Source organism: Wolffia australiana, chromosome 2 (assembly GCF_029677425.1).
Source record: "Wolffia australiana isolate 7733 chromosome 2, ASM2967742v1".
Classification (NCBI taxonomy): domain Eukaryota; kingdom Viridiplantae; phylum Streptophyta; class Magnoliopsida; order Alismatales; family Araceae; genus Wolffia; species Wolffia australiana.
In genome coordinates, this window is record NC_135836.1 from 20,457,978 (window position 1) to 20,467,902 (window position 9,925).

Below are 9,925 nucleotides of genomic sequence, written 5' to 3' on the forward strand. Positions count from 1 at the left end.
TCACCCAGCGGGACTCTTTTCCGATTCCCATCAAAACCTTCTCTCTGTCCACGCGTCGGACACAAGAACGTTTTCGAAAGATTTACTTTTTGACGATGTTTCTGACTCATCGACGCCGAGTTCTAGGTTAAACACATGACGCGTGGCAGCGCCTTTCCTGGCTCGGGACAGTTTCTCTTGGGTTACGTCATCTTCCGGAGTTCTCCGGATTAGCTGCGCTACGGATGATCCGATGTAGCTCGCCGCTGAAATCTACTTTGCTCTTCTCCGCCACGGCGGCAGTTTCTTCGCTGCTAGCAAAAGTAAAGTTCGATTTTGATTTAATGCATTAGTTTAGAAGATGCATAGTAATATTTTAGCGTTCCAGAATATCAAAAGAAAGGATACCGCCTCTTAATTCGTTCTATCATGATAACAGACGACAGAAGAAAAAACTGATCGAAGAGGGAAAGGATAAACAAAATACATTTCGTTCAATTCTCTGGTGTTTGGAAAACTAGGGTTTATAATCCATTATCCCACACGCTCGCGAAGAGATGAGCTCCTGTTTCTCATCACCGACTGGTTAGAGATTTTTGGTTGGAAGGGAATTTCAGGCATGGTTTTCTTACTGTGCCTAAGAAAAATAACTAATGCGCTTGGAATCGTTACCTTATCCTTATGCGCTTGGAAGGGAACAAACTTTTTTTTATTTTAGGTTCTTGCAGATCAGTTGTATTGTATCCTTGTTTTAATGAATATTCAATGATCTTATCTGAACGTTTCGGTGAATTTAGAAATGACGCTTATGATTACACAAGTAATTTAGATTTTGATTTTATTTGAATTTTTCCTGTGGACCTAATATTAAATCAATTACGTAAAATATAAGCTTGAATTACAGCACATGGCTTTAGCCTTTAGGTAAATGCAGCGATACACGGGTCTCGAGAACTCCCTTATTTTCAGGCTTCATTATTGACGGAGTTATGAAATTTAAAATATTAGGTATATTTCTCACTCCCTAAACTAAACGATGGTTTTCCTTCTTCATTAAGGAAATATTGATGCTCCATGATATGCAACATGCGACCTGATTCTCTATGAATTTTCCACCTGTTTTCGTGTGTACTACCCTGTGCTGCCCTCCTATTCTAAGGCGAACATATATTTTATGGAAGCTCCCTAAGATAACACATTTGCACCTAAAGAGTTTGTGAGAAGTTGATGGAAGTATTAAAAAAACTTATTTTAAGAAGATTCAACATTCTGAAAGAACAGAGGAAAGTAAGCATCTTCAATGAGCACAAAAAATATAATAACAGTAATGTAAGGGACAACGCTTATAACTGTGTAGAGAAGCATGGGTTTTTGGAACAATAATTTTACACATCAAAACTTACCAAGCAAAAACACTTCCAAAATCATTGTTGGGCGTAGCGACTCATACGCCTGAACTTAAAATCTGGATTTCTATACATCAAAAGTTACGTAAAGGAGGGAATCAATCAAGAATTTTGATATTTTTTACAATAGTATTTCTGGGATCAGCATGGCAAGAGATATTTCAGAATCAACAAAAGTCAATCCAATGACAAGTTAAAGAAAAATCATATACAATCAGAACTAGTATGCACTTCCATTAAAGTCAAAAGTTTAATAACATGAAATAAGAGTACCATGTTAGAAAATTTAAAATCTCAACTTATAAGTTATGACATACCATTCGGACTGAGAAATACCCCCAGTATGTACTGGTTATCCATTTGAGTCCTCCTTTTCAGGATTAAAGTTTCACATATATACTCTCTGGGATTTTGTCTCAATTGGATTGATCCAAACTTGATTAAACAGAAAAATACCTAATCAAAGATGGATCTGAAAGTCAAAACCATATATAAAATCAAATTTTCTGATTCCTTTGTCCTTTGGATGAGTCTCTTCGACTTTATAAGATGTCCATCTTCTAGATGTATCCACGTGATCTTCAGATTACTTTATCACATCTTCTTTCTGCCAAAGTGTTTTGCTACAAATCCAAGTGGATTCATCATCATATAGTCTCATTGGAAGCAAAAATGAGGATGAGTAGGCAAAGAATGTATTGCATGGGTATTAAAAAGTGATTTAATTAAAGTCCTTGAAAAAATTTGTAAAGAATCTTGACCCCCAGAAAATTTCATTAATATCCACCAATGTCCAAATATATGATGTGTATGATCCTTTATGCTCATGTATGAATTTAGTTGATGACTTTCATGGACTAAAGAGTTGAACATGTTGGCAATGGTTCTTCACCATTTCAGTCGAGTTTTACATCTGATACATGAAGGGGGCAGCGCCTACATATGATTTGGCAAAGTTTCTCTTAAGCCTATGTCATGGACCAGCGTTCTCGGTGCAGTTGTCTTGCGAACCAATAAAGCTCTCCTACTTAATCTCTTGTGCTCTCCTCCATTGTAGTCTTAAGTTTTAGCATTGCCAGATTAAATTATTATATCGCTTAAGTAAACTTCTATGCTTATCTAATCAATAAGTGTAGGACAATGTGTTTTAATTTATCAATGATGCAGAATATCAAAAGACAAGAATACTGTCTCTTCAATCGTTTTACTGTGACAACCTATGATGTACAAAATAAAACACAGACAAAGAAGGGGAAAGGGAAAGAGAAATACATTTTGATCATTTCTCAGCAGTCCGTACAATAGGGTTTATGACCTATTTTTCCATGCCGGAGTAAATTTTAATCCCTCTAAAAGTGATTATTGTAAGATGATGATTTCTAATTTATTAGCGATGCAAAATTTGAGAAGAGAATAATACCGCCTCTTGAATTTTTCTACCATGACACATGCCGACGTAGGGAATAAATCCGAACCGAAGAGCCAAAGGAAAAGGAAAATATATTTAGGTTATTTCTCAGTCGTCAGGACAATTAGGACTTACCATGTACTATTCCTTGTGCGCGCAATGAGAGAAGCTCTTCTCTCTCAGCACCAACTGGTTAGAGAGTTTTCTTTTCAAAGGGATTTTCAGGCATGGTTACTTTCAAGTATAATACAGAAATAACGAAGGCACATGGAATTAGGGTTCGACGATGCCAGTCCGGTCTGGGTTTTTAGCAAAGACCTAAACCTTAGCTTAACTTCTGTCCTGTTCTGGTATGTTCTTCTTCCGTCCTGGTCCGGTTTGGACAAGTCCCGGTCTGGTCAGATTGACTAGACAATGTCAAAATAGAAGTAGAAAATATGTTCATTGTTATGTTAAATATCCTCTACATCAAGTGGGTGCCCACGGATGGTATTAAATAAATGTTAAATAATTTACTTCCGGCTATGTTTCTGGTCCGGTTTGTCCCCTGGACTTTAACCTGTCTGACCAGCCGGTCCACCCTCTCATGGAGGACCTACAGTCCCAGTTCGGTCTGCCAAACCAGTACTCCGTCCTAAATGTCCAACCCTACATGGAATCATTACCTCATCCTTAAACACATGGAAGGCATATTCGATTATGAATGGCAATAAATTTATTTTTTCATTTCCAGTTATGACACAACAGTTGTTTTCTTTAATTAAATGACACACCAGTTGTGTAATTTAGAAAAATCCCATGTCCGGTGAATTTAGAAAAGACACTTATCATTAATAAAAGAAATTTAAATTTTAGCTTTTTTCCTCTGATATTAAACTTATTTGTTAAAATATAATCTTGAGTTCTAGTACGTGGCACTAGCTCAATAGATTGATATGCTGGTTCCATAACTCCTTTATTTTAATGTGCAATAGTTCATGTAGTTGTGAAATTTCAAATAGTGGGTTATTTCTCAGTCGTTAAACTAAACAACGGTTCTCCTTACTGGCGTTAGGAAATATTGGTTCTATATGATTTGCAACACGACACCTGATGCCTTGTGAATTGTCCACTTTGTCCATGTGAATGGCAAATTTAGTACTTTTTGAATTGCTAATTTGTTTCCCTACCATCCCTGGCCTCTTAAAAAGCCTGTTATGAAAGTTTGTCTGAGCATTATGATGCCGGACGTCGTCAAGACATAGTCCGGTCATCACCGAGGGTACGGGCTCGGTATCGAATCGAGGACTAATTGGACTACGTCGACCGACGTCGTTCAACGGATGATAAAGACAAGTGATAATGATGACGTGCAATGCGAAAGTCCCTGCGTGTTGTACGTGCTTGCGCCGACGAGCAGTGGATGCCGTTCCAAAGAATAGACGGGATCACTTTGAGTGAGGTCGGACGGACCTCCTGAACCTCGCCCGAGAGGGTCGAGGGCGAGTACATTGCCTGACGGAAAAACCCCGCTGTAGTGCTCACGAGCGTCGGGAGGACCCGACTCGTACCAGGCAGGTAAGACTCTCGTAGTATTTTTGTCGTTATCTCAACCTGTCTCTCGCTCACCTATCTAACCCGAGCGCGGAAGAGGCGAACCGAAAGTGCACTGAAGAAAGTAAAGGACGTAAAGGAGGGCAAGTGAGGGGTACCGATGTCGCGCTGGTGACAGATATGCATAACCGGAGATCCGTAGGAGTGCGGGAGTCGTGAGCGACGGGAAGATGCTGGCAAGAATAAGGACGCGGGAGTTGTCGTCGTCGGCGGCAGCTTGGTCGTGACAGGTAGCGTGTTGTCGATGCGATGCGGACCGCCGGAGCCACGGACGCGATCACGTGGCCGTGCGCGCTGAACGTGTACCAGCGTGGTAGAAACGCCTGTGGGTGGCGAGTGAACGGCAGCGGGATGGGGTGTCGTGAGCAGATAGGCTGAGTCGAATGGCGGGGTTAGGAGGAAAAGGGACGTGAGCGCGCAGCGGTCGCGGAGAAGGGGACGTGGGCGCAAGGCTGCCCGACGGCTATGGGCGATGTGCGACGGGGAAAAGAAAAACAGGCTGCACGGTGCGGGCGGAGACGGGATGATAGAGGGCGCGACGGTGGAACGCTGTGGCAGAGCGGCGGGAAGGGGAGTGGATGGCGGCAGGAGGCGCAGGGAGAGCGCGGGCAGCGATAGGGGTAGGGAGATAGCGCGGGCGGAGGCGGGAGGTGAATGGGCGCGGCCGTGGATGAGCAGCGGTAGAGTGGTTGAAAAGGGAAAGGATGACGGCAGGAGGTGCGGGGAGAGCGTGGGCGGCGACAGGGGAGTAGGGAGATGGTGCGGGCGACGGTAGGGGTGAAGGAGACGGCGCGGGCGGCGGCGGGAGGTGAAAGGGCGCGGCCGTGGACAAGCAGCAGCAGAGTGGGGAAAAAGGGAAAGGACGGCGACAGGAGGTGCGGGAAAAGCGTGGGCGGCGTCAGGGGAGTAGGGAGATGGCGCGGGCGGCGGCAGGAGGTGCGGAGACGGCGCAGGCGGCGGCAGGAACGGAGGAGACGGCGCAGGCTGCGGCAACAACCACGGGCGGCGGCTGGGCGGCAGACGGCGGCGGCCGGGCGGCGGGCGGCGGCTCCTCTTCCTCTTCTCTCTTCTTTCCCTTCTTCTCCTTCTTCCTCTCCTTCCTCTTCTTCTTCCTCCTCCTCCTTCTTCTTCTTCTTATTTTTCCTTTCTTCTTCCTGTTCTCACGATCGTGACTCTTCAAATTCTCATAACATCGTAACTTAAAAATTCAAGAGTACTTTACTTGGGCGCCCACCCCCCCCTTATATAATGGGTGAAGATGGGCCCCCTTTGGACAACAAAAGGAAAATAAAATAAAAGGGGAAAATGGGACTGTCAGGCCCATGGGAGGGGAAGACGTCCTCATATGGGCTCTCCCCTCACTACACGACAGCATGTGAAACGACGATGATAAGAGATAAGAAAGGAGAACAAAAGTAAAGATATGAAAAGATAAGGATAAGTGGAATGCTCCGATGGTGACGTGGCGCGTGCGTCACGCCGAGTATTTGAACTCGGGGTCGTGCGTCGCTCCGGCGGCTCGTCGTGTCGGTGGCGGGCTCGGTAACGACGGTGGCTCCTCGCGTGCTGGCTCGATGATGTCCGGCGGTGCCGCGCCATCACATTATTTGCTGAATTTCATTCTATGAATAGATTACTCTTCTGAACATCTTATTTTGATAAGGACCTTGATCCCGAGAATTCCGTTAAGGCCCTCCGATCAGTATTTCGTTTTACGGAGGAACAGTCGTCTCACCGCCACGGAGATAAAAGACTTGCAGGGACCGGAGAAGACGATGGGTTTTAGCCGGTAAGTCTTTCCCAGTGGCACGCGCATATTAACTGGGGCGGAAGAAGCGCAAGCGGCGTTCCAGGCGGCGACAAAAGCCTGTGGACAAATGAACTGCTTAGAACGAGAGGATACCGGCAAAATGTACGAAATATAAAATTATGAATGAATGGACCTACTACCTTGGTGTCATCCGTCGACCCGTCGCCGCGGTCGCCAAAGTCGTCGACCTTTATTAACCTGGTTGGCATGCTCTGAATGGATCTTCTCCAAGTGCTACCAGAATAGACAGTGAAGTTGTAATCCATTTTGTCTTGCGACAGGCCGCGACCAAGCCGCAGCATAAAGGCTAGGACGAGAAGAGTCGCGTACATCGTCTAAATGTGAGAAGGGTTGACAAAGATGAAGGATACGAAAGAGAAGACGGAGAGAAGGAGAGAGGCTAATCCGTCCGTAGGGTATCGTTGATTATCACGGACGGCCCTGAGCAGGATTTTATAGAGGGGAGAAGAGAAACTGTGTTTTGGATAAGAGAGTGGAGACGGAAGGAACGGAAGGAAGATCTGCTTTCCAACGTCGCCGCATCTGCGCCCTGGTTCGTCTTTTTTTCTTCCTTACCCTCTGAGGTTACTCACAAATACGCGTTTATAGTCGACGACCACCGCTTTCGTGTGATTAGAGATTTGACTGGAGTCAACAACGAGAATAACCGGCGACCGAACTAATCGTTTGTGTTTCATTCATGAACATGCTCATTGCTCACCCAGCGGGACTCTTTTCCGATTCCCATCAAAACCTTCTCTCTGTCCACGCGTCGGACACAAGAACGTTTTCGAAAGATTTACTTTTTGACGATGTTTCTGACTCATCTACGCCGAGTTCTAGGTTAAACACATGACGCGTGGCCGCAGATTGAGCTCTCCCCTTGAACCTACTGTGCTCTTATCTGCTACAGGCTGTAGTTTAATTTCCGCTAGCCAAAGTAAATTGAATGATTATTTAATGGAATGATTTAAGACGATGCATTGTAAATTATTCGAGGAGAAGAATACAGCCTTTCCGTTTGTTGTACCATTATGACAGACGACATAACAAAAAGAGTCTCGAAGAGGGGAAACGGGAAGTAACTACATTTCGGTAATTTCTCAGGCGTCTAGGCAACTCGGTATTATAATCCATTATTTCACGCTCACGCGCCGGGATAAGCTCCTATTTCTTATCAATTATCGGCTAGAGATTTTTGGTTGGAAGGGAATTTCAGGCTTGGTCTTTCTTATCAATAGAGCAAAAAAAAAGACTGCGGGGAATAAATTAAAGAAGAGTGAGAATAATCTATTTTCCTTATGTTTAACCTTAATAGTTGTGATATCAATGCATGCTTTAATGAATATTTAGTTGAGCTTTGTTATTTTGTTTTAAGGCATTTAAAGGTGAGCGTTGTCGTAGGTGAAGTAATTTATATATTATATTTAGCTTTAGTTCGTTTGATATTATACCGCATGGATTCCTCAACTTGTTTTATTTCTCTGCATCACCAATTGCTCATGGCATTACGCAAATACGTTGATACGTCAGATCCTGATAGGGCAAGTATTGTTAAGGTTTGCCAGTTGACATAAGCGTTAAATTTGATAATAAAGGGTATCGTCAAGTATGGGACGGTCGACCTTCTTTAATTTTGGGAAGGTTTTGTGCTTTCCGATCTGCTACCCATTGAATCGCCAACCTCCTGCCCTGCATCAAAGACCTGTTACGAACTCCATTCTAAAATTTTGTCATCATAGTTCTCCCCCTGATATGATTCTACCAACAGACTACTCTTGTAAACAGAGTGGTCGTACGAGCAAATTGATCTTGGAAAATTTCCGAAGGCCCTGCGATCAGACCTATTCTTTTGTGAGATTTGACTTGATATTAAATAGAACGAAAAGGCGGATCGGAAGCCTTTATTTTATTTTCAATGTAATTTGACTGGTATGCAATTACAAGGAATAGCCTACAGCATTTGCAAACAATAACGATAATTAAAAACAGCCAAATATCATGGAGGTTCCTGCCTTGCGAAAGACAGCCCGCAAATTCCGTGTGTTTAAACTTGCTATATTTCTGACAGTAAACTAATAAGGTCGCCTCTGCACTTCTAATTTTGAAAGAAAAAACAGTCATTTGAAATCTGCCGGTCATGGTTTTATTTGTTGAAATCATGACAAACAAAGTCGCCCGTCTTTTCTTCATTGTCAAGTTCTTATCAGCCGCAATTTTAAATTTGACGGAGCTTTAGAGATTTCATAGTAGGCTGGGAGAAAATCTAATTTCCTGGCCCTTTTCAGATATCATTAGATAGATAAAATTATCTTGTGCACGACACTCAAAATATATTCGACTAATATCATGTTGCCCTGGTAAAAATGTTTCTTTTTTGTTATAAACCACGTACAAGTTCCCCTTCTCTGCATGTACTATTATTTTCTTTGCTACCCACCTATCATTTGAAATTGCGATTAATAGTTATATTTTGATCGATTAAAAGGATAATTTTTTATTTTTAATATTTTAAATTATACATGGAAAGACAAATATTATATTTCTTTGTTCATAAAGACTTTATGAAGTGAAAAATATTTTTCGTTTGCTTCTTCCCATTTCCCAGTCTTGAACGAATGATGTTGACGCTTGATAGTTTAATGAAGCATTGTCGGTAATCGCAATTCGACATCATTTGGAATGGTGATTGAAAATCACTAAGACTTATTTAGCTTAAGATCATCAGGAAGATTAAAAAGGTTGCAGTATGGATTATACTGTTAAAAAATTTATGTTTATTAATTTTGCTTACGATCAACCCTTGGTATCTAATAACGTCGGCCTTGTAGATATAATTAACACTCTGCCCATTCAATCGTACCAAGGTTTTCTCACCGTTATTTGTGATATCAGATATGTGTTGATCAGGAGAGATACTTTTGGGAAGAAGACTACTTGATCTCCAACGTAGGGGTTTTCTCCAAATGCGTACAAAGTTTCCGTTTAAATAATGTTATACACACTGTTCAGTGTTATATCTAGTCTTATATCGACCTGTGTTTAAGTATACATAAAACCATACAGTAAACTTATTATTAGAATGGCAAATTCACCAACCCCTCTTACGCGTCCCATCGTCTGGCAATAAACAGTACTAACCATCATTTTCTTTTTTTCATTAGTTTATCAACGAATCATTTTATGAGTGCAAATGTAGCCTTATGTGCACGAGTTACTAAGGACATAATTACTCCTGTGAAAATAGGGAATTGGGATATTTATTATGTTTTAAAAAAATTATCGAACCATGTTACCAGTACACAGATAAATTTAATTATACGGAAAAACTTAAATATACTTCATAGTTTAACTTATAGAAACTCATTGCACTTAATCCCTCCATAACGTATTCCGTTTTACGCTGATATTTGGATTAAAAGTTGAAAATATTGTATATTTGTCTCATTTCGAATTTAAGAGTTCCTTTTTAGGGATTTTTCCTGATCAAAGAGAGCATTTACTTTATTGAGGTCATAATTGAAGATAAAAAACACAAAATAAAGTTCGAGTTTGACCAGCTTCGTAGCCCTAGGACTGTATTGTCTATTTCTTCTCCTTCTCACAAACATGGATGAATTATATAAGAGCTATATGTTTCGCCCTACTTCAAAGTTTTTATGAATAAAACCCTTATACTTTTGTTTTTCACCACTTTACAAAAGGTAAAAATAAAAATAAGTGAAAAGA

General features: G+C 41.8%; 1 protein-coding gene across 2 annotated transcripts; it reads right to left on the reverse strand.

Annotated features, from left to right (window-relative positions):
- Positions 1-5,585: 5,585 nt before the first annotated feature.
- Positions 5,586-6,752, reverse strand: LOC144700029 (polygalacturonase ADPG2-like). Of its 2 annotated transcripts, XM_078571401.1 has the most exons (3): positions 6,337-6,752; positions 6,122-6,253; positions 5,586-5,996 (listed from the first exon to the last, which is right to left on the reverse strand). In XM_078571401.1, the coding sequence occupies exons 1-3, from the start codon at positions 6,526-6,528 to the stop codon at positions 5,985-5,987; spliced, it is 336 nt and encodes a 111-aa protein (XP_078427527.1). In that variant the 5' UTR covers positions 6,529-6,752; the 3' UTR covers positions 5,586-5,984. The 2 variants fall into 2 exon arrangements, with proteins under 2 accessions (XP_078427527.1, XP_078427526.1); XM_078571400.1 differs by having other exon boundaries at positions 5,586-6,253; positions 6,337-6,750.
- Positions 6,753-9,925: the final 3,173 nt, after the last annotated feature.